Genomic DNA, 22,610 nt, shown 5'->3' with positions numbered 1-22,610 from the left:
CTTGCATCCCATATGGACCGTCGTCAAAAGACCTGGAGCCCAGATGGCTACTCAGCCATAGTGGCCGCCAGTTGACAGATTGAAGGCCCTACTGGAGCCAGAGAGGCACGGATAGGAGCTAAGTGGTACAGTACATACAAAATACTTGAGAGAAAAGGAGTCAGGTAAACAACCGAAATGAGTTAGCCATAATCATGGCTCCAGATTCGTCGCACAATTCACATATGATAGAATAAGGAAAATAATGCTAAGCCCGAAATGATACTGAACCCCGGCACTTGGGTTAATGCAGGGCACCCAGCACGAGCCGATCTACCACGACCATTTGGTGTAATTAATTCATGACATGGGAACCAGGAATGGCACGGGCATAGCGGCCAATGGTAGCCGAGTAGAATAAATTCCCAGAAAGTCCCTCAATCATCGATCTTGCGTACCGAAGCTGACGATCATTCAGCATTCCTGATTGAACATGAGCGTTGTAAACAACGTGGAGTTGATTCTCCAGATCTATTAAGATCATCCGAAGGATAGTCTTCGCAGTTTTTCTGGATACGTTAAGAAGATGCGCGATGACGGGAACCCCATTAACAATTGCTACCCCTTCTTCTTTGGCTTCCAGCATCTCCTTCTCATAGGAATAGAGATCGTTAGTGAGGCTGAAATGCATCATATATAGCCTATACATCTCATCCAAAGCCTTCCTTTCTGGCGCAGGAACTTTGATGGCGCAAGAAAGCTGCAACATTCCGCTGACACCGCTTCCAGATTGTTAATATACGAAGTCTTTTCTATGGGAGTCAGAGCTTACATTGTCATGAAATCCTTGATCCGGAAGTAAACATAATCAGGCCATGAAGAGAAGTGTTCTTGTTTCTTTGGCGGATTATCAAGAGTATGCTTGGCCCAAATGAGTGCCCCCTGGACAAACTCTAAACCTGCCTCGAAATTTTCCTGGGCGCATTCATCAACCCATTCTTGGAAAAGTGGGTTTTTCCATGGTCCTCGGTACCTCTCCAGTTCTTCGGGTAAAGACTGAAGCTCTTCCAAGGCTTCTTTAAGCACGTTTGTACCCTGTGACCATTTCAGTGGTAAATCAATTGAAAGTAGAAATAGGAAGTAATATATACTGTTCCATAGCTTTGGCAATCGACATCGTCTATACATTGTATTTCATGTTAGGTTTTATTGAGGACAGGAGGATGTAATATAGTGCCTACCATCATGAATGAATATGAATATATTTCCTTTGGCTAAAATTCTTGCCTGATTGGCATTTGCGGCGGGAAACATGTTCATTGGCGCGGAGATGGCAGTATCGATGAGAAGCGCATCTCGGCTCTTCGATATCTCCTCGTTTGTCATTTCGTTGTCACGCATCTCCTTTCCCTTGGCCTTAGCGGCGGCACGTATCTTCTCAAAGAGCTCTGTCGCTGCTTCTTGAGCGTCACGCCAGTATTTGCTTTGAACCGCAGCTGGAAAGGTAGTGGACCATGGCAAGCCCATATGACGAGGGTTAAAGCAGTTGCTGTCCTCTAGGCCAGGGATTGCTTCTCTGGTAGATGCCTCCAAAAATGGAAAGAGATTCAGAGATGCGTAGTCATCATTGAGAGGAGCAGGATCGAAAAAGTATTCAAATGGTTTTATAGAAAGTTTGAAATCCATATTCGAGACGCTGCTTTGAGTTCCTTAGGAAGAATATCGAATCGTATCACAACAGAATATCCACGCGAGGATAATGGGTTTTAAGTCTTCCATCCGGGATTCAAAAGAAGGCAGTAGAAGGATAAACATTGGCTTTGCAGTAAGAAAGAACAGGTGATCTCGATGGCCTTGATTCTTTGTGTAACCTTTGGTTATGTTAGTGTCCAAAGCAAGTAAATATGATCATCATTTCACCTCCACTGGATAATGCGACCAGCAGGCTCGCAATTACTGGAAGACCTAATGCCGTGAAACGAACGAGAAAAAGTCAAAGGGTGAACTTTCGGTCGCGCCCCTCCACATGAGCCACGCGTCTTTGCCGCAGAAAAATTGCCCTGAAACCAGCGGCCCGACCTGAACGAAGTGAGAGGAGAACTTACTACACGCAACATATTCTTTTGTGACAGTTAGAGAGACTGACAAGCCCATACAAAATGCTCTGAAATGAGGAACTACGGAAAGCGGGGCGGGGAGGAAGGCCACGGCGTCAATTCTAATGCAGCTCCGCACTGGGCGAATTGGCCTTGCGGCTTCGCATTAACCGGCGTGACTCAGCGAGATGCAGCTGCGACCTGGGGAACCAGACGGTCAGTCTGTGCAAGGTCTTTTACGACAGTTGATGCGCAGTTAATTGACCGTTAATTAATTGAGCCCTAATTGATCACTGTCTTCTTGCCCTCGGTTTCATTGCACGGATGGTTTAACCGTGACCCCAACGCGGCCAACGGAAGAGAACGGGCGGTGAAACCGCACTTTATTTTCAAATAATCCAGGTGTTGTAAAACGAAATCTGGGCAAAAGCTGCTGGTTAAACATAGTGTCGAACGAGGGAGGACTGGGATGACTTGATACCAGGAGCTTACTGTACAGAGTAAGAGGTAAAATAAGTGTCTATTTCAAAGAGTGCCTGGTAGGTCACTAAATACTCCTGAAGTGCCAAGAAGTGGCAGAAAGTGGTTCTACAAGTGGTTTATAGATATACCAAGTGGACCAATGAAAATGCGTCACAGGAAAGCGGTCATTTTTGGCTGACATAAATTTCGTCGAATTTAGGTGTTAAATAACTTCTGTAGCTATCGAGTATTAAAAGCCGATACCCCCCCTTTATATATAAAGAAGTACTAGGAATAAAGAGCTTCTTAAGCTAACAAAGCCTAATTTTATCGGAGGTCCAGCCGTTAGGACTAACTTCGAAGCGCTAATCCTCCGGAAGGCCTTTAAACTATAATTCAATAAAGACTTTACCTTTAAAAATCATACACAGAGGAAGAGCCTAGCCAGAGGTATTTATACACTTAATTGTAGTTACCTACTCTCGATTTCTAGGTTATAAAAGTGCTCGCCGACTGTAGTATTCACTCCTCGTTATAACCTTCGCAGTTACCGTTAACCCTATCGCGAAACCGGTCTTATTAAAGTTATAGATATCGTTAGGGTCGATTCTAAATTGAAGGATTGTCTTTTAAACTAGATTAAACCACTCCCTAATAATTTTCGGATCTTTATATTTCGCTCGCTCGTAGTTATACTGTTTCGAGAATCGGGAGGAGAGGAGAGGACGTCGTTTAACGAATTTTATAACCCAATTTTGGCCGACTGAAAGAAGCGGGGTGGTTCCGCGCTTTTCGAGTAAAAGATTCGCTATTTCTCGTACTATAGAAGGCCGGGGGGCGCCTCCGCGTCGATCTATAGAGAGAAAATATTTTTCAAGAGATTCTTCTTCAATCTGGGTCAATTTCTGTAGGCTAACGCGAGAAGTCGCGTGGTTTTGTATACTATAGAGGCGTGCAGCGAGAGTTGAATTCGGTATATTAAATCGGCGGGCGGTTTCACGAATTGAGAGATTTCTCGATTCTTAAAAGCCTGGATAGCTAGTAAGATCCTACCCTCTTGCTCTATTGAATTTTTAGAGCTCCGGGAGCGTATTGGTGGTATAGTGGGTGGTGGAAGAAGAAAGGGCTTAAATTAATTGACGCGTTTTGGGTGGGTGTCCAGCTATAGGGTGTGTCCAGCAATCGGGTGAAATACGTTAGTTAGTTAGTTAACGTAACCGGTAAGCGAGCCGCCTATATAAGCGAGCCGCCCACCTAACCCAAAACGCGTCTATAAATTAGCACTTAGTTAATTTAACCACCCACTATACCACCACTTCGCTCCCGATCCTCTACAAATTCAACAGAGCAAGAGGGTAGGATCTTATTAGCTATCCAGGCTTTTAAGAATAAAGAAATCTCTTCAATTCGTGAAGTAGCGCGCCGTTTTAATATCCCACGTATAACTTTATGTGACTGTCTCTCCGGCTATACTGAACGATACACTACCCGCGCAAATTTATATAAATTAACAGAAACTGAAGAGGAATCTCTTGAAAAATAGATACTCTCTATAGATTCTCGCGGATCAGCTCCCCGGCCCTCTACTGTACGAGAAATAGCGAATCTTCTTCTCGAAAAGCGCGGAACTACCCTAGTTATTTCGGTCGGCGAAAAATAGGTATATAACTTTGTGAAACAGCGCCCTCTCCTATCCTCTTAGTTTTCGAAACGGTATAACTATAAGCGTGCGAAATATAAAGACCTAAAGATTATCACAGAGTGGTTTAATCTTATTTAAAAAACTGTCTTATAATTTAGGATCGACCCAGACGACGTTTATAACTTTAACAAGACCGGTTTTGTAATAGGATTAACCGCGACCGCGAAGGTGATTTCGAGAAGCGAATTCTACAGTCGGCGAGCTGTTTTATAACCCGGAAATCGTAAATAGGTGACAGTAATTGAGTGTACAAATACTTCTAGGTAGGCCCTTCCTCCGTATATAATTTTTAAAGGCAAAGTCTTTATTAAATCCTAGTTTAACAGCCTCCCGGAGGATTAGCGCTTTGAAGTTAGTCCTAACGGCTGGACCTCTAATAAAATTGGACTTCGCTGGCTTAAAAAGCTCTTTATTCCTACTACTTCTTCGCGTACGAAGGGGGGTATCGGCTTTTAATACTCGACGGCTACAGAAGTTATTTAACCGCGAGGTTCGATAAAATCTATAAAGAAAATAAAATCATACCAATCTATATACCTCTGTATTCCTCTTATCTTTTATAACCTCTCGATATCGGCTATTTTGCGGTGTTAAAATATATATACAGCCGGCTCGTTGAATCCAAAATACAGGTTAGGATAAATTATATTGATAAACTTAATTTCCTCGAAGTGTACCCCCTCGCACGAATTGAAGCTTTCAAATCGGAGACAATTAAGAATAGCTTCGGAGCAGCTAGTTTAGTCCCTTTTAAACCAGAGAGAGTGATCTTAAAGCTTAATATTCGGCTTCGAATACCTACCCCCCCCTAGCCGGGGGAGCGAATTAAGTCGCAATTTTACACTAAAAACACTAGCTACAGAGAAAGAACTACGTTAACAGGCTTTATCAATCAAAGCTTTACTTCGTATAGGATCTCGAAGCCCGCCTAGCCTATCAGATCGTGTATTAGACCAGCTTATAAAAGGCTTCCGTCTTTCAATACAAGGTGCTATCTTACTCGCTAAAGAAAATAAGGAATTACGCGCCGCCAATAAGAAGCAGAAGTAAAAGCGTACTAGATCCCGGAGGCAGATACAGGCAGAAGAAGGCCTCTCAGTTCAAGAAGCTTCTCAATTGGTTGCTAAGCCGGTGGAAGCAATTGAAGCACCTCCCTCCCCTTCACGAAGAAGCCCTTCGCCGGCTTTACAACCACGTACGCGGGCCCCGCCAAAGTGTAGTGGTTGTGGAGAAATAGGACATAAAATCAATAGATGTTTAGCTAGATAGATGATTTTTTTAATTTGAATTTAATGGCGTTTTGGTTGAGATAAATGCATTTAAAATTGATAGGTTGGGTTGGGTGGGCGGCTCGCTTACATGGGCGGCTCGCTTACCGGTTACGTTAGGCGAAAAGATCATAGAGACAATCGGAACCTCCGATTGTCACTGCAGCGGTATATATACTAGGCCCTAGACTCTGCTCGGGACCACACTTCGCCTAACAGTGATCGATAGTGAGGCTCTAGCCCCGCTGGTTATGGAAAACTGGCATCTTGGACTCCATCGCGGGGTCATTTGTTGCGGCTGACGAGGAAATTTCATTCTGACCTGGCTGTCGTGAGGTTCAGACTTTAGTCCCACCACGTGTCACATATAGAGTTCCAACTGCAGCTTTGCTTTTCTCAATCTACCAAGGTTTCTCCTCGAATCTATTTATTGACTAGTATTTCTGAGAGGCTGGATTTCCATATTCAGTGTCTCTATCACTGGCGCTACCCCAGAAAACACAGCGACACATTCTTTTGCTCATTGATTGATCGATCGAAACCATGACAGGCCCTGACCTCTTCCCATGTCCAGGAATGATGCATGGCAAGCGTATTCTGGTCTCTGTTGTCGAGAATAAGGCCATGCATGATATGGAAACGCCGTGGGTCTCAGTTCCAGCGTATGCGGGTCCCAAGGATCTCTGCTACCCTATACTGGCCCTAGCCGTTGCAAAGCTGCAAAAGGTGGTATGTATCACCGGGTGCCTCATTACTAGTACAGTTGCTGATTGAGGCTAGTTAGTACTGCCTTCGCCACTAATTACCGTTGATGCCCAAGCGCGAATTCTCGATGCCAAGAAGTGTGCTCTATACCTACGGCCTTCCTCCATGGCAACATACGTCGACTCCATCATCAAGGAAGCACCTCATGTCAAATCAATTACTATTCCAGAAATTGTCAAATTCATGAAAGAGACCGAAGCACCAATATATACCTACCCGAAAGCCTGGGAAGAAAGAAAGGATGATCCTTGGCTTGTTTTCCACACATCGGGAACGACCGGTTGGTTGTCCATCCAACTCCTTTCGACTGTATAAACTAAAGCCCCTGTGTAGATTATCCGAACCCATTGACATACACCCAGAGGATGATGGCTCTGGTCGATGCTGTGCTGGCAACCCCAGATGCAGAAGAATGCTTCGTCGATCACTTTGCCAGGAAAAGGCTATACATGTCGCTACCATATTTGCACGTGCGTCAGCCTGTTTCATTATCCCACAAAGGCCTCTATTGACATTAAAACAGCTGGTTGGAATGGTCTAAGTGCTCTCTATGACTACGTCTGTGGACACGACCTTGGTCATTCGTCCGGCCCTGCCACCAGACTCTAACACCGTTGTAGATATTCTGGAATACGGAAAGTTTGGAGTCGCCCTCCTGACGCCCGCAATTATCGAGGAGCTCTGCTTGACAACCACTGGCACTGGTGCTCTACAAAAACTTGAATCGGTACATTACGCTGGTGCGCCTCTTTCATTCAAGACCGGGAATCTATTGGTTTCTCATACTCTGGTTGTTCCTACTAGGCAATACAGAGTCTGGAGGATATCTTACCGCAGCGCATGACAAAAAGGAGGCATGGGACTACGTCGCTTTTTCGACTCACGCAGGTGCGATTTTCAAGCACCGCTTTGATGATCTGCACGAACTGGTCTTTGTGCGAAAGCCAGATTCTAAGTTGCTGTCTATGTTTCAACCATATCCAGACCTCGACCGGTACCCAACCTTGGATCTGTGGATCGAACATCCAGATCACAAGGGTCTGTCGAAGACCAAAAGAAAGACACATATATATAGATATATGATGGATCTGGCTTAGAGTGTATTGGTCACTAGCACGGAAGCTAAAAATGCATAGCACGGGTCACATCTTGAAGGAATAGGGCGATAGGTGAACAGGGAGAAACACAGATATAGCGCAACAAACAAGGTGGAACAGAGACCAACGAAAAAATTGAAAAATGAAGCAGAGGTCTGTGCTTGCGCTTTGATCAGCTGCAATTTCACTCTCTCCTCGAGATGAGACCTATGATGAAAATGCCTCATGCATGCTTTGTTGGCGTCATTCTCGACAATCCACAAGAAACTCAAGATGTTAATGGGGCTGGAGAACAATGATTGATCGCGTCGGGAAAAGCCTTCATAAGTGGCATGATCCCGGATGTGTTACGCGTCACTTTGATGCTATTCATCTTAAAGAACCACTCAAATGCAACTGGTGTGAAGTCGGCTTGCTACATCGAATGGCTTTCCAGCGCCATGCTTCTGATATGCATCGCGTGCGGAGTCGCTGGCGATGCCCGAATCCGATGCAGGGACTTCAAAAACAAAAATAGTTAATGTTTTATGTATGCTATTTCAGTTTTGTGCAATCTAATCGGGTTACATACATACGTACGATGAATCACGCAAAGTAGTGTCCAATCGTCTCTTAGCAGTAGGCCACTCGAACTGCTGGCTCTTGGGTATATAATGAGCCTTGTGCCCCAACTCTGGCTCAGTCAGACTTCTTTTTTCCTCCCACCTGGTCAACCTAGCACCTAGGTACACGTCTCTTCTTTACAAGCCACGATGACCAGCCCTTCAAGCATAGATGGGTCTGGCGACTGCGAGCGACGCTGTACAGCCGAGGGTGCACAGCTGGTCTGAGATCTGATAGGCACTCAATGAGCCACTGCCTTTGGAGAATCCGGTGGAGATAATGGCGGTTCATAAGCTGAACCGGAATCAAGACTCGTGTACTTTAAGATTGTGCTATCGGAGTGGGGAGGAGTCTGCGGCAGTTGTGGTTTAGGAATCTGGGAATAAGTGTAGTCAAAACTGGTCGTCCAAAGAGGAAGCTCTGGTCGTGCGGGATTTCGCTATTCTTAGCCACGCGCAGGTGAGCGAAAGGCCATCAAATACAGGCAGAGCGTTCAAGGGGTGTCCCATTAGCCAAAGGGACTGTCCCTATATAAATCCCCTATAAATATTCTATACATTAAATTAATAAATACTAGAAGCCCATTGATTCCTATGTGAGGTCCACAGAATTGATGATTCATGCACTCCAGCTCTATCCAAGGCAAATTCCCCAACTACGTCACTGCGCAATCATCCATGCTTGGCCCTTTCTTGCTTTTGCAGCTCTCTTTAAAAGCTTCCAATATTTCTATTCTCTTCACGGGCATATATTCATACTTCATAATTCTTGCCAAACACCAAGACACTCCTAACATTCTATCCAACACAACACACTATGAAGTTGAATTTGGCCACTGGCCTCATCTGCTTGCTCGCTTCCACTGAAGCAGTGGCAGCTTCCAGTTGGTGGAGCAAGGCTAGTACGTTAACCTAGATACAAAGATTCTCTTTTGCAAGCTAATATCATCAACAGTCTACAACAAATGGCACGAAACCGAGCTCGAGCGATGGCTCTCTGACCATAGTACGTAGCAGTTCTCTTTCTAACAAACTTCCTATACTCACACTTCATACAGATATTCCCCATCCCAGCCCTGCCGACCGCCGCGATCTGGAGAATTTGGTCAAGGCCAACTGGGATACCAGAGTGCAGAAGCCCCTTGGACAAGCTGCTGATAACATCAATCATGAGCTCCACCATGCCAGAGAATGGGTCTTTGATACGTAAGGTGCTCAGGTTTCCTTGTCGTGAATGAAAGCTGATCGATATAGTTGGTCCGACTCTCAGTTGAAGGCATTCCTCGATCGCCACGGCATTCCTGCCCCCCAGCCCCGCAGACGCGACCTTCTGATCAAGACCGCGCGTGAGAACTATGAGAAGATCGCTACCAAGGTTGGCGAAACGGCCTCCTACCCCGGAGACTGGTTGTATGAGGAGTGGTCCGATTCGGATCTCAAGGAATGGCTTGACGAGCGTGGATGGCCGGCTCCCCAGCCATCCAGCCGTGACAAGCTCATTGCATCTGTTCGCCGCAACTCCCGCATTATCAGCTTGCAGTCCCAGAGCATTGCTGCATCTGCATCGGCTGAGGCTGAAGCTGCCAAGGAGACTCTGAGTGATCAGCTTTTCGACGCCTGGTCTGACTCGAAGCTGAAGGAATTCCTGGACGCACACAATGTCAAGGTGCCTCAGGGCTCGAAGCGCAATGAACTCATTGCTCTGGCCCGGAGGAACCGCTCTTACCTTTCCGGACAAGTGTCAAGTGCCTCCGCTGCTGTGGAGGATGCGTATGGCGCTGCTACCACCAAGGCTGGGAACGAATTTGCACGCGCTACCGATTATGCCAAGCTGAAGATTGAGGACGCTTTCGAGACTGCGTTGAATGGCTGGTCTGACTCCCGTCTAAAGGCGTTCCTTGATGCCCGAAGCATCCCCGTCCCTCAGAGTGGCAAGCGTGATGAGCTCACTGCTAAGGTTCGGGCCAACGCCCACAAAGCTGCCGGTGGATGGAACCAGTATAACTTCGATACTTGGGATAAAGAACACTTGGTGTAAGTACATGTGCGTTTGTTGACTGTGATCTCATAGGCTAACATTTCCCAGGAAATACCTGTCTGCCGTGAACCATAAGGCGGCCAAGCAGGCCGATGCCTCCCGCGAAGAGCTTATCAAGGATGCCCAGGATTCCTACGCCAAGGCATCTAAGGCTGGCGGCGAACAGTACGCCTCTGCAACCGCTGCCCTCGCGCAGGTGACTGGCACAGTCAAGGATGCCACTTTCGATCAATGGTCGCAATCCGAGCTCAAGAGATACTTGGACAACTACGGTGTTCCAACCTACCAGGGCTCCAGCATCAACGAGCTCCGAGCTGCGGCCCGGCGCAACGCCCAATACTTTAAGTACGGCACCACAAACCCGCAAGAGACCATCTACTCCAAGATCATGGATACTTTGCACTGGGCTGTGGAGCAGTTGAAGATTGGCGCTGCTAGCGGCCGCGCTCAAGGCACTGAAGCTGCCGAAAAGGTCCAGAAGAAAGTCTCCGAGCACAGCCAGGGACTGCATGGAGAACTTTGAACTATTCTCATATTCAGGTATTTTTTTGGTTTTTCTTCTGCGACAAAGTTGGGCTGCACGGTTGGTTTTGTGAAATATCTTAAGTGACGATGGTTATGACATTTGGATTACAATGTTCGAGTTTTTATTATACTAGTAAAGTATTAACTTGGTGGGAAAATGGATCATTATAAACTATATATGTAGCTACTGTAGCGAAGTCGGACACTCAAGTACAATGTATGTATGTAGTTAACGAAAGATACTGACTCGGAGAAACAAAGCAGGGAAGGATAGCAGGAAGGGCGATATAGAGACAACTCCCTGCTGCTAGACCTAGATAGGTTCGGAAGAGATTGCCCACTGACAATTGGAGTCAATCGCCATGGCCCTAGAAGGACCAAGGTGCTGGGCTAGCCCTGTTGATCATGATCCACATGCTTGCAGTCGTAGGCCCTTAGTACATATCTCAAAACTATCATACATCTGCTACTACTGGGTACATGCATAGGTAATCGATAACGTATTTCACATGCGAGCTGCGCAGCGAAAACACCATTGTAAATGCGGTATATGCTACACTTAAATCTCAACAACCAACGGTTATTTCTTATTTTTTTTCTAATTTGCCGACAACCATTGATCAGCATTTTTAGTAACATTGATCAATCTCAAATATATTTTTGAAATGTGCATTTTTATGGTATCGAAACTCTCCAAAGTGGCGAGATTTTATATAAAAAGCATTAGGCTACAAGGAAAAGTTCACATAGGCAAGCATTGTTGAAGTGGAATACATTAATCTAGAAGCGGCAAGAGATAATCAGAAAGTCACAATTAAGTATGAGAAATCGTTGTGGAAGCGTGGAAGTATCAAATGATCCATGCCTTGATACTCAAAAGGATAAATCAGAAGTGGAAGGAGACTTGAGAGGAATAAGTAATCTTTATTCGCGCTAAAAGCTAGATATCCCCGGGAGGCATACTGTCATCCTCGTCATCCTTATACGGCCAATTACGCCAAGATAGCTCCTCCTCGCCCACCTCTGCTTGCCGAACCATTTCCATACGAAACTGTCGATTGACCTCCACTGCTCTCTCAAAGTTCTCTGGCTCAGTCCCACCTTCCGGATCGATATCGAGGTTTTCTCTAACCCGGGACAGTAGCTGTTCAGACTCGTTCCATTCCTGCGATTCCGCTATAGCAGTCTTTCGTTCTTCGTCGCTGAACACAATAGGACATACTGATGAGGAGATGCTGCTCTATACCGACGGAGTTGTAATATCTACTAATATATCACGTAGGTTAATTACGTCTGTATCCCAGGGATATCCTGTTTGGCGAAGGAGATACTGCTGTATTCCGAGATAAGGGGTTTTCAATAGGGGATTGATAGAGGGACCCCCCCCTTGGCTAATGGGACCCCCCCCTGCCTGAAAAATAAGGTGCACCTTCCTAATTGGGTACCGCTTTTGCTTCGACACTGCTCCAGTCTACCGCGCTCCACACCGCCTTCCAATTTTATACACCGCCTTCATGACAAACTCCCTATACAATTGTAGTGTCACAGCAGGTACCTATAATTTGTATGTAACCACTAACAAAATTAAGTCACTTTTGTCATATAGTACTCTGTATATACATAGAGACAGGATCAAACAAATTGATACTCCAATTCTGGTTTACATACATTAACCTACCTTCTTCCACCCCATTTTCGACCTTTATTTTCATCCAAATCCCTCCAATTTCATCCATTTTCATTGTCAATATAGCCTCCCTAGGCCTTAAATACCTACTTTCCTCCGATTCCGAGCCGGAGATTATCCCCGAGCCTCTACCTACCGAGCCAATCACCCAGCCAATCACAGAGATATTTATATTCCCGCTTCTCCCGCTACCCCAGCAATTTCCTATATCCGAGGAAGGGGTCGAGGCTGTGAATAGCTTTGCGCGTCCGTATAGCTATACAGTGATAACTCGCCGCTCAAAATTCACAAAGAAAGGAGTTAAGAAGACAATTCGGCTAATTTATGACCGTGGCCGTAAGCTACTATCCAATCCTCCGGAATCGAATCCTCTACCATCGAATCCTCCACTATCGAATCCTCTACCGTTAAAGAAACGGAAGACAAGTACCTGTGCACAGGAGTGTCCCTTTAAAATAGCGCTTCGCCTAGACCTACAGACTAACCTTTGGTATCTTACACTTGAGGATCCTATATATAATCACCCCTACTCGCCGGTATCAACCTATCCTAGTCAGCGGGCTCTCGAGCTAAATAAGAAAAAGGAAGAGATCGATAACGCGGTCCAGTAAGGCCGTACAATACGTCAAATTATAACTAAGCTTCGTGAAGCTAATCCTGATACTATCCTTATTCCCCGGGATATCTACAATACTCGTTAGAAGCTAAACTAGGAATTCCTAGCTGGCTGTACCCCCCTTTAGGCGTTATTGATAGAACTCCCTAAGGATAGTAGCTGGATTTTCAAATACGAGCTAGACAACGAGTCTTATATATCTAGCTTGTTTTGTATATATAAGACAAGTGTTACAATACTTCGAATAAATCCCTAGGTGATCTCTATAGATTGTATATATAAGACTAACCGTTATAGTCTTCTATTGCTTAATATTGTGGGTTTTGCTGCTACTAGAATAACGTTCTATATTAGCTTTGCCTTTATACGAGATAAAAAGGATAATATATACGAGGTAAGTATATACCTAATCTATAATCCTAATATACCTAATACTAATATCTTATTGGTTACTAGGTAATACTTACCTATCTTACTAAAGCTTACGAATCTCTCTGCCTTACACCCCCGTGTACAATCCTTACTGATAAAGAGAGAGCGTTAATAAATACAATTAAGAGTGTTTTCCCGGAGACAAAAAATATGATTTATATTTGGTATATCAATATAAATATCTTAAAGAAAGCCCGCCCCCTTCTCGCTGATTAAGTTGCAAAAGCACGTCGTGAAGCTCTTAGAAACAATCCTCGCCGTCTTACCCCCGCCGAAGCCCAAGAAGACCGTAAAAAGGCCGAGGAGGGTTAGAAGAAGATACTTTGTCGGTGGAATCGTGTTATATACGCAACTACAATAGAGGAAAAGGACCGTCAATAGAGCAATTTCAAAGAGCGATACGCTGACCCCCTCTTTGCCCTATTACTAGACTATATACAGTAAGAATAGATAGACGATTGCCCAGAACGATTCCTTTATTACTATATATCACAATATCTCTATCTTAATAAGATTGCTACATCCCGTACAGAGAGCGCGCATTGGCTTCTTAAGCAAGGTCTCCAGGTTTCGAATAATAACTTACTTACAGTCCTTACCAGTTTTACCCGGTCGGTTGACTATCAATTTATAAAGGTCCAATATAAAATTGAGAATCAGAAGATACAGAGATCAACCCAGATTCCACGCCTTTACAAGCTGCTTTATACCCGGATCTCAATACGGGCAATTCAACTTACAAAGGAGGTTTACGGACGGTATCTACCCCCAGGAGACGACAAGCCGCAAATTCCTCCTTTATATATTTGCAATTCGAAAGAAACCGCCGGATTCCTATATATATATATAGTCCAGCAGTATAAACAGGAAGAAAGATCTCTTGAACCAGAGCTTTACCACCAACACTGGCATTTATACAGTGTTAACAACGCTCCACCTATCGATCTATTACTTCTCATACAGGATCCCCTTCCAGTACGTCGACGCGGACGCCCCCGAGGTACTAGGAACCTTCCAAGCACCCAGGCAAGCACCCAGGCAAGCACCCAGGCAAGCACCCAGGCAAGCACCCAGGCAAGCACCCAGGCAAGCACCCAGGCAAGCACCCAGGCAAGCACCCAGGCAAGCACCCAGGCAAGCACCCAGGCAAGCACCCAGGCAAGCACCCAGGCAAGCACCCAGGCAAGCACCCAGGCAAGCACCCAGGCAAGCACCCAGGCAAGCACCCAGGCAAGCACCCAGGCAAGCACCCAGGCAAGCACCCAGGCCAGCACCCAGCAAGCGCAATCTTCGCCTAATCCTCTCACACAGGATCGTTCTGTACACCGAGATCCATCATCATAGGAGGAGAGCCGAGGACGAGGACGAGGACAGCCGCGGGGAAGGGGACGTGGGCGTAGAACAAACAGTGGTGAAACTGGCAGTGGTAACACCGAGACTGGAGGACGTGGACGGGGTCGAGGACGGGGAAATCGCGCGCGGGGAGGTGCCTGAGAAGTATAATGATCAATTTGTAGAGTATAAAGGCAGTAATCATGCAGAAATGTACGATTTTTTCTGATCAAAATGCAGGTTTTTTTACTATGTAAACCAGAATTATATGGTGGTGGCAGAATAAATGGCAGAAAACTCTGCACCTGGCAGAAAGTATGGCAGGCCTGAAAAGTCCGGCAGGGGGGGGTCCCATTAGCCAAGGGGGGGGGTCCCTCTATCAATCCCCTTTCAATATATCTATATATTTCTTATTGTACACTCCTGTTGCGGCTGTATAGTAGAGGTTGGCCTCTTCTAATCGAAAAGCGGCTCTAGATTGTCTCTGTTAGTCGATACCTATTTTATCAAAATCATCGGGGAGAGATAGAATATATAGACTTTGAGGCCGGGAATAGTCGTGCTCACAGAACGCGGGATAGCCTACTTGTATAAAGCGGGGAAATATTACGGCGTCCTACCAATCAATAATACTGATGATTTTAGTTGATCCGGGTGCCAATAAAATATTACTTAAACTCAAATCGGGATATCTTAGCGTCGGGGCGCTGTAAGAACCTAGTCGGATTAAATAAGGGGCCTATTTTAGAAATTGCGAAAGTAACGAGGTATACTTAGAGGGATAAATATTATAGTTAGTTAGAAGAAGGAATATCTTACGAGGTTGAGCTTTAGCGTGATACTGAATAACAGCTATCTCTCGGCGAGCCGCGGACGTAATACAGTCCACAGTTGAAAGCCCTATAGTAATAATTAATACTGGTTATATAAGTTGTTTTCTACCAATCAAGAACAAAAGGGAAAGGGGTAAAGGAGGAACCTATAAGGCCCACGGTCAATTTCTGTTTTGCTCCGTTCGTTATACCAAAACTGCCGGGGAGACACAGGGCCGATACAAAAATCTTCCACGATCGGTATCTGGATATCCTCGTTAAGGTCCTTCTTATAATATAAGCTTCTATACGCAGGAAAATAGAAGTCAAAAATCTTCCTCTCTATATCTGCAATTTGTGTTATAATATCTTTCACCTCGCCAGTTGTCAGAGATAACCACCGAGAGGAAAGACTTTCTCCCTCCACTCGCTCTATCAGTATATACTCTGCTCCGACGGGATTGTCCGATGATATTGAATATACCAACACCTCCGGTACCGGCAATTTGAGGACAGCTCGCAAAAAATTCATGGTAGCTACCTCACTGGCGGTTGTGTAATAAGGAGGCCCGGCAACGGGTGTAGGAATTCGCGCAATCACTTCACAGCCATTCTTTGCTCGTAGAAGAAACACCTTGTTGAAGCCTCCCTCTGCAAACTTGGCAATATCAGAGCAATAGTCTTGTTGTAATGCTTCGCCGGCGATCTTTTGGAGCTCTGTTGGTCGAAACTTGACGTATCGTTCGTTTGAACGGTCGGTCTCATTGAATCTAGCTGACATTTAGTACTTGTTATCAGAGCCATAATAGGCTTCACTTACATCCATCGTCGTCATGTATTCTGAAAGAATTCCTCGCGGAGTCCTTCTGGACTGGTAGATAAGTGATGGCGGGAGGAAACAGACATGGCAGACTGCTCTTTGCGGAAACAGGGAATGGGTGATATACTTCTAGCGATGACGAGTCTCTGAAGAAAGGTGAAAAAAGGATCATAACTATGGGAATAACGGCACAGCTTTGCAATAAAATACACCGAGCTTATAAGTACCTACTGCATTTTGGAATAGAGATTGTTCGTAGAGTCAAGTGAATGCTAATTTCATGGTGCTGTCCTCGATAGTGATCTTCCACTTGAAAATGCCAATGATGATTCATTAGATTCTCAGCAAATATAGACCTATTGATATACAAGCATGCAACAGAGTTAAATATAGAAAGATGACGTAGATTTTCTAAATAAACCACAGGGTTCCCAGCTTTGCATGGAGCCACGAGGGTACCGGCAGCGGGATAATGCATAGCGAAGCCACGCAATTATTTTCAGACCAGCTGCCATTCGTCACTAGCTCACTAGCAATTAGATTATTGCATGCTGGAATAGACAGACCAATCGGAGTTTTTGATCGACGAGTAGCTTTTCCGGAAGCCAATTAGCGTGTGCAGGGGTATTTTATCTTGAGCATTGGACCGAATACGGGGCTAGAAATATATTGCAAATCCTCGAAACTCGCTGGGATTTTTGATGGAGTCGAGAGATACTATTTTATTAGTGTGGAATATAGTTTTACCGCTAGGTCTATCTCATAAGTTATGCTGTTTCTGGCCAACCTAGTAGAAGAGCGTCAGCCTGATTCGGATTTTCTGAAGGTGCATATCCTGTTCAATAGAGAATATGGTGGGCCTTGAAACGCTCCTCGAGGCTTCACTAGCCGTGCCGCACTCAATTCTCCAATGATCATCATTATATAGATAAGCCGGGAGGTATGGAGTGTAGCGAAGCAATGCATGTTTCACTTGACACGATATCAGGCTTGCTTCCACCTAGTCTGAAGTATCCAGTCAATTATCGTTCATCCGTTATTCTGATCTTGAAATACGAGATCACCAGAAAATGGATGGGCCCGAAGACTATGGATAAGGCCTCCAGAGGGAAATCAAGGAAGCAATCTTTCATTTGCATCTTTGCTGATATTCATGTGTGAACTTAAAGAAATTTTATATATCTGTTATCTACACGCTACACAATAGAGTTGGATCTACATCCAATCATCGCACCTACTCCACAAACTGGGCCCCTGGTGGACCAGCTCGAATGTCTCACGGGATGCAACGTTGGGCTTCGCCATGCACTGTATCATGTTTGAAAACCGCCCGGAGGGCCGAGAAGAGTGCATAAGCCGTGTCTGTGGTAATATGTAAAAGGTTGTAGCCAATATATATTGACCTTGTGAGGGTGAAAACTTTGTAAATCTATCAACCATGCATTGCAGATTCTCATCTCCTATTATTGAAGCATATGGAACGGATTTCTTTTCTTTGGGGAATATCTGATTTGCACTTCACCTTCTCGCTATATATTATGCAACTATTAATTGAGAAACATGGCCTAAACTGACCCAAGGCTTGAATAGTACAAAGTACATATCTACGATGTAGGCTACCTGTAATCGTTTCGGACGACGAGTACAAAGTAGTTACGCAGTATCAAATCTACATTTATGGAGTAATTTTTATAACATCTGCTAGTAGGACACGGAAGGAAAACATATGGGGCACGCTTTGGCGATCGATAATTGAAAATTTCCTACGTTGCATGTGAGCTGCATAAGATATTGACATTCTACAATATTGTAGTTCTAGACGTAAAGCCATGGATGAGCCCAAGGAACTCTTTCAGGCTCTCCTGAAATGCTCGTTAGGGACCAGGTGGAAATCAAAACCGCTCTATCTAATATCAGATGGAGTCAGATGGAGTCAGATGGAGCTAGCCCTGGATGGATAACTCTAGATGGATCCAGTTACGCACACAACCCCCGTATCAGAGAGGCTGGACCGGAGCCCCGAACGGCTGAAACCGCTCCTCGGGCGAACATCTGTGTTAAGACCGAATATCGTAACCCTTCTGAGTAGAAATAGAGAGGTATTCCATGGATACGATGCCTGATAATCTCCGAGCCCCAGAGCCAAGATGCGAACCGATTTTGTACCCAGGTACACCGTATATTCAAATATGCTTTTATTTCAGTTGTAACCGTGAATGGGGATATCCCAAGGAATCATCAGCTCACAAAAAAGCTCATGATCATGATAGGTGAACAATTTTGCATTTTTCGGATAACGATTAGTCCGCAAGACATTGGGTCCGAGATATCCGCTCAGCCCTGATTTCTGATTGCGAGATTCAAGTTGAATTTTTCGCAAGCCCAGACTCGAGGGCCCTAAAAATTGGTTCTTCAATATCCATTTCTCCAGTTCAACGTGAATTCTAGACCCAAACACAAAAGGGTTGGGTATTCTCGCGTGGTTGGAAACATTTCAAATCCGACTCATGCAGAAGCAAATAACGTTGGAAACTTGATCTAGAACAAGGACCTAGAACCTGTAATCTGTGCTTTAGTTAGTAGAAAATACCAAAATAGCACACAATATAGCATGAAAGTATGAAGAGTGGCGAAGCCCATTCAGGCCCACCACAGACGGGATGGGCTCGGTACATAGTTGGTCGCCCTAGTTGTAGTAGCGCAGACAGAGGAGTCCCAGGCACAGAGTAGATCATACTGAATGTACTCCGTAGATGATACCAGGATACGAGAGAATGAAAGAAGAAAAAAAAGAAACAAAAAAGAAACAAAACAAATAGTAAAAAGCCGTCAATAAGTTGCAAATAAAAAAAAAGAAAGCCAAGAATTTTAGTTGGTCTGAGTGGTTAACTCTCTCTCCCCGGCTCCCCTCAGTGAACTCTCTCGTCACACTAGTCTCAAACTCCTCCCTTCCTTTTCAACTTGGCCTTCTCACCTTACATCACATCACTCTCATCTATAATAAACCAACCTCTTCTTGCTCATTATTATCTCGAGTTGAAGAGTCTGCTGTATCTGATTGCCCCCCATTCCTCGCCCATCCTCGCCCGGTAGCGAAACGGATTGATCAAACAACGAGGTGGCCCGACAGGGCTGCCAGACCGATAGGAAATGTCTGGTCATATTTCATCAGAGCATTCTCGCTCTGATTCACGATCTTCTCAAACGCCACACTCCGGGAATTCGACGCCTCGCCACTCCTTCGGTTGCACCTCCACCTCCAATCCAAACGTCTTCGCCGATGAATACTCATTAGAACCCATTGACTCCGATCGCATCGAACGCCCCCACAGTCCCTCTTCTATTGCATCCTCCGCCACTATTCGTGAAAACGCCCAGTCAAGGACTGTCAGCACGGCCACAACTGAGAACGACAACCCTTTTGGTGATGACGCTCGAGTGTCCTTCGATGAACCTCATCGGTCAAGTCTGCCTCAAAAGGGGTATAGTTTTGCCAACAACCGTAACTCGACCTCCTCTCTCAACTCGACACCTTCGATGATCCAGCGAAATCAAAGTGTTTCTTCTCGTTTCTCGATTCCCCGCGCTCTCAGCCCCTACACCGGAGCCACCGGACCCAGCCATCCATATGGTATGTATCCACAAGTTGGGGTTAGCCGGACCCCCAGTGTAGGTAGTACTTCGACGATACGTCCAGTCGAACGCCCACTTGAACAATCAACTGGTCCACAGCACCCCTACGCGATGTACTCCCAGAATGTGGTCGAGGAAGGAATGGATGATGATATAATTCCAGTCGGATTTCCAGGCCACAACCCACCATATCAGCCGCCCGCTGGTCGTCAGGCTGATGACGTGGGTGATATCATTGGACTGGATGGTCACGCAGAGCCACTACCGCCATATTCACGCTATCCAACTGGTGTCGTACCCAAGCCTCCAGGGGCTGAGACGACGGCCGATCTCAACACTCCACCAGAGGAACACTGTCTCAACAATGAAAGCCCAAGACCGCCACCAGTTTCAGAAACATCATCAAGGCCTTTGATGCCTGAACATTCTGATTATGGGAATGATGGTGGACGCGGGGAGGACAGAGTCGCTGCGACCACAGGAATTATGGCATTTGAAGAGAAGCTTAAACGCAAGGGGAAACAAACTGCGTGTTGTGGCCTGCCGGTGTGGACTTTGGTTCTCATTGTAACTGTGATGATCATAGGAGGGTGTATTGGAGGTATCATTGGGGGCATTTTGGGGACCAAGAAAGCTGCAGAAGCGGCAACTGGAGACCAAGAAGCTCAAAAATCCAGCATATTACCAATTATAACGGTCACTGCGACTCCCCAGATGGATGCATCTATGATACCCACCCCCACAAACATCAGACAAATCCCTACCGGTCACTACATGGTTCCTTCCGGTTACCAGAACGGATCGGGGCTTTGCGTGGACGAGTCGAATTACGGGAAAGCTTGGAAATGCATGCAAGCGCCGAGCGAATTTGACATTTATATCAACGAAACAAGAGGTCACTATTCCGTCATTTTCGACTACGATTCTCCAACCCCGACCTTCACATATGGTGCCCAGGCGCCATATTGGTCTGCTTCGCCTACACAAGCCTTGAGTATGGCCATTGATACCACTGATATTGGCATGGGCCCCGCTCTGTTTTTCCTTTCCCCGTTCGACAAGTTGGTCATTGTCCCAGACGAAACATTCTCTAACTCCCTCTCCAAGCGCTCATGGGTGGAAGATGGGTGGACACAGACAAGTGCATATAAGAACATGAAGCAGACTGCAGAAATCGGCGACAAGCCGTGGTTCTGTTGGTGGAATAACACGATGATGGAGTTCTTCTTATACGTCAACCAGTCGACGTCGTATTCCTTGAGCGATACCGCTTCCGTCAACAGCAACATGCCGGCAAGCACAGCTGGCTTAAATGCTGACTCTAAACGCGGCACCTACTCGCTCGCTCATTACCCACGGAGGATCAAGATGGAGGAGCGCCGAGACGACCCATTGCGTGAACCTCCTTATTGTCAGCAAATGCAAATTCGCAGTAACGGGGGTCTGGCGCTTCTTTCGGGCAATGTCATCAACATTAAAGAGAATGAGCCCACGCCGACTACTACCTACACCAATTATAACGGTCGCACTGCTCAGACATACACTGCCCAGGCATCTTATGCTAGCCCGTGCTACTGTGTGTCTCTGACTGACTAGTCGGATCCAACCTGAAACAATATCATTTATTCATTGTGGTCTCTCTTGCTGCGGACCTAGGCGTTGGCGTTGGATTGGCCAGCGAACTGGTCTCAAACTCATGTGCACATGATCGTCTTCCTTCTTGACTGTGTGATTTTATCTTCCTTCCATCCCCGCAAGCTACTCGCCTTGTGGGACGTTCCGTTTCTTGCATTATCCGTGACTATGCCTCCTCATTTCTTTCTTTCTTTTTTTTGCCAACTGTCATTGCGGTATGACATGATTCTCATTACTTTGCGATTTTCCCCCGATACTTCCTGGGCTATACTTGTTATATCTGTCGATTGCCTCTCAATGCTTTCGACTCTGGCGTTTATTGGATTGGTGTGGTTCAGGTACTGCGATATGCTTGATTGTATATCGTTCTCATATACTATCTTCTTATGATGCTGGGTTGAATTTTATTCTATCTTAGCATTTGAAGAGAAGCAGTTCTATCATCATCTCTCTCAATCATATTACAAGATATGTAGACAATGATTTTGGTTTAGCTTTTGTAGGATAACATAGCATGTGCTAATGGCCATCACTGGGAATTCCATCCTATGAATATCTGAATCAGAAGTTCTACATTGAAATGAAAGAAAGAAAGCTAATACACATCATACGCTAATCTTGTCGAGTTACAGACTACCCTTCGTATACCTGCATATGTAGGTAGCGGGTTTCGCTTATCATTCCGTGAGGTATGTAGGTACCTACGGAGTACGGAGTAGACAAACCTCATTTACGGACCCGTGCATGTGGACGGAAAAGTGGACCCCACACTAGATGACTCAGCAACACATCACGTGTAGAGATGTTACACGTGACAATACCCCAACATGTAGACTGGAAAACGATGGGCAATGAACTAAAGGGGAAGTAAAAATTAGACAATGATGTCGTCTAAGATTCGGTAAAGCTCAAGTAACTCTTTGAAACTTCGAAGACAGGAAGGTGTGTCTTGTACAAAATAGTGCACCCCGATGCCAGATTGGGAGCTCCCGCTCGACACCTGAGGCAGGCACACTTCCGACAACTCGCACCTTGCACCCCATTCCTCTTGCAACCTCTCCATCTCATCGTTCCCCATCCATTCCTCTCCCACAGTGTCATCTTCTTTC

General features: G+C 45.6%; 6 protein-coding genes across 6 annotated transcripts; 4 read left to right on the top strand and 2 right to left on the bottom strand.

Annotated features, from left to right (window-relative positions):
• Positions 1-334: 334 nt before the first annotated feature.
• N7479_009109 (uncharacterized protein) lies at positions 335-1,665 on the bottom strand (the record flags this gene model as incomplete). Its single annotated transcript, XM_057256802.1, has 4 exons — positions 335-761; positions 812-1,074; positions 1,131-1,159; positions 1,221-1,665. The coding sequence occupies 4 exons, from the start codon at positions 1,663-1,665 to the stop codon at positions 335-337; spliced, it is 1,164 nt and encodes a 387-aa protein (XP_057104260.1).
• A 4,385-nt stretch (positions 1,666-6,050) lies between these two features.
• Positions 6,051-7,369, top strand: N7479_009108 (putative AMP-binding enzyme; the record flags this gene model as incomplete). The annotated part of the gene is made up of 6 exons (XM_057256801.1): positions 6,051-6,236; positions 6,288-6,552; positions 6,606-6,746; positions 6,796-6,849; positions 6,893-7,012; positions 7,086-7,369. The coding sequence occupies 6 exons, from the start codon at positions 6,051-6,053 to the stop codon at positions 7,367-7,369; spliced, it is 1,050 nt and encodes a 349-aa protein (XP_057104259.1).
• Positions 7,370-8,788: 1,419 nt separating this feature from the next.
• On the top strand, positions 8,789-10,532 carry ish1 (double-strand break repair enhancer MSC1; the record flags this gene model as incomplete). The annotated part of the gene is made up of 5 exons (XM_057256800.1): positions 8,789-8,873; positions 8,927-8,977; positions 9,030-9,177; positions 9,226-10,005; positions 10,058-10,532. 5 exons carry the CDS (start codon positions 8,789-8,791, stop codon positions 10,530-10,532), a joined length of 1,539 nt encoding a protein of 512 aa, XP_057104258.1.
• Positions 10,533-11,474: 942 nt separating this feature from the next.
• Positions 11,475-16,469, bottom strand: N7479_009106 (aminoglycoside phosphotransferase family protein; the record flags this gene model as incomplete). Its single annotated transcript, XM_057256799.1, has 7 exons — positions 11,475-11,755; positions 15,100-15,183; positions 15,235-15,318; positions 15,421-15,501; positions 15,594-16,187; positions 16,234-16,379; positions 16,465-16,469. The coding sequence occupies 7 exons, from the start codon at positions 16,467-16,469 to the stop codon at positions 11,475-11,477; spliced, it is 1,275 nt and encodes a 424-aa protein (XP_057104257.1).
• A 1,631-nt stretch (positions 16,470-18,100) lies between these two features.
• On the top strand, positions 18,101-18,322 carry N7479_009105 (uncharacterized protein; the record flags this gene model as incomplete). The annotated part of the gene is made up of 1 exon (XM_057256798.1): positions 18,101-18,322. The coding sequence occupies one exon, from the start codon at positions 18,101-18,103 to the stop codon at positions 18,320-18,322; it is 222 nt and encodes a 73-aa protein (XP_057104256.1).
• Positions 18,323-19,383: 1,061 nt separating this feature from the next.
• N7479_009104 (uncharacterized protein) lies at positions 19,384-21,462 on the top strand (the record flags this gene model as incomplete). The annotated part of the gene is made up of 1 exon (XM_057256797.1): positions 19,384-21,462. One exon carries the CDS (start codon positions 19,384-19,386, stop codon positions 21,460-21,462), a length of 2,079 nt encoding a protein of 692 aa, XP_057104255.1.
• Positions 21,463-22,610: the final 1,148 nt, after the last annotated feature.

Source organism: Penicillium vulpinum (genome assembly GCF_028829585.1).
Source record: "Penicillium vulpinum strain IBT 29486 chromosome Unknown utg000004l_segment0_segment0, whole genome shotgun sequence".
NCBI lineage: Eukaryota > Fungi > Ascomycota > Eurotiomycetes > Eurotiales > Aspergillaceae > Penicillium > Penicillium vulpinum.
This window is presented reverse-complemented; position numbering and strand designations above follow the sequence as displayed.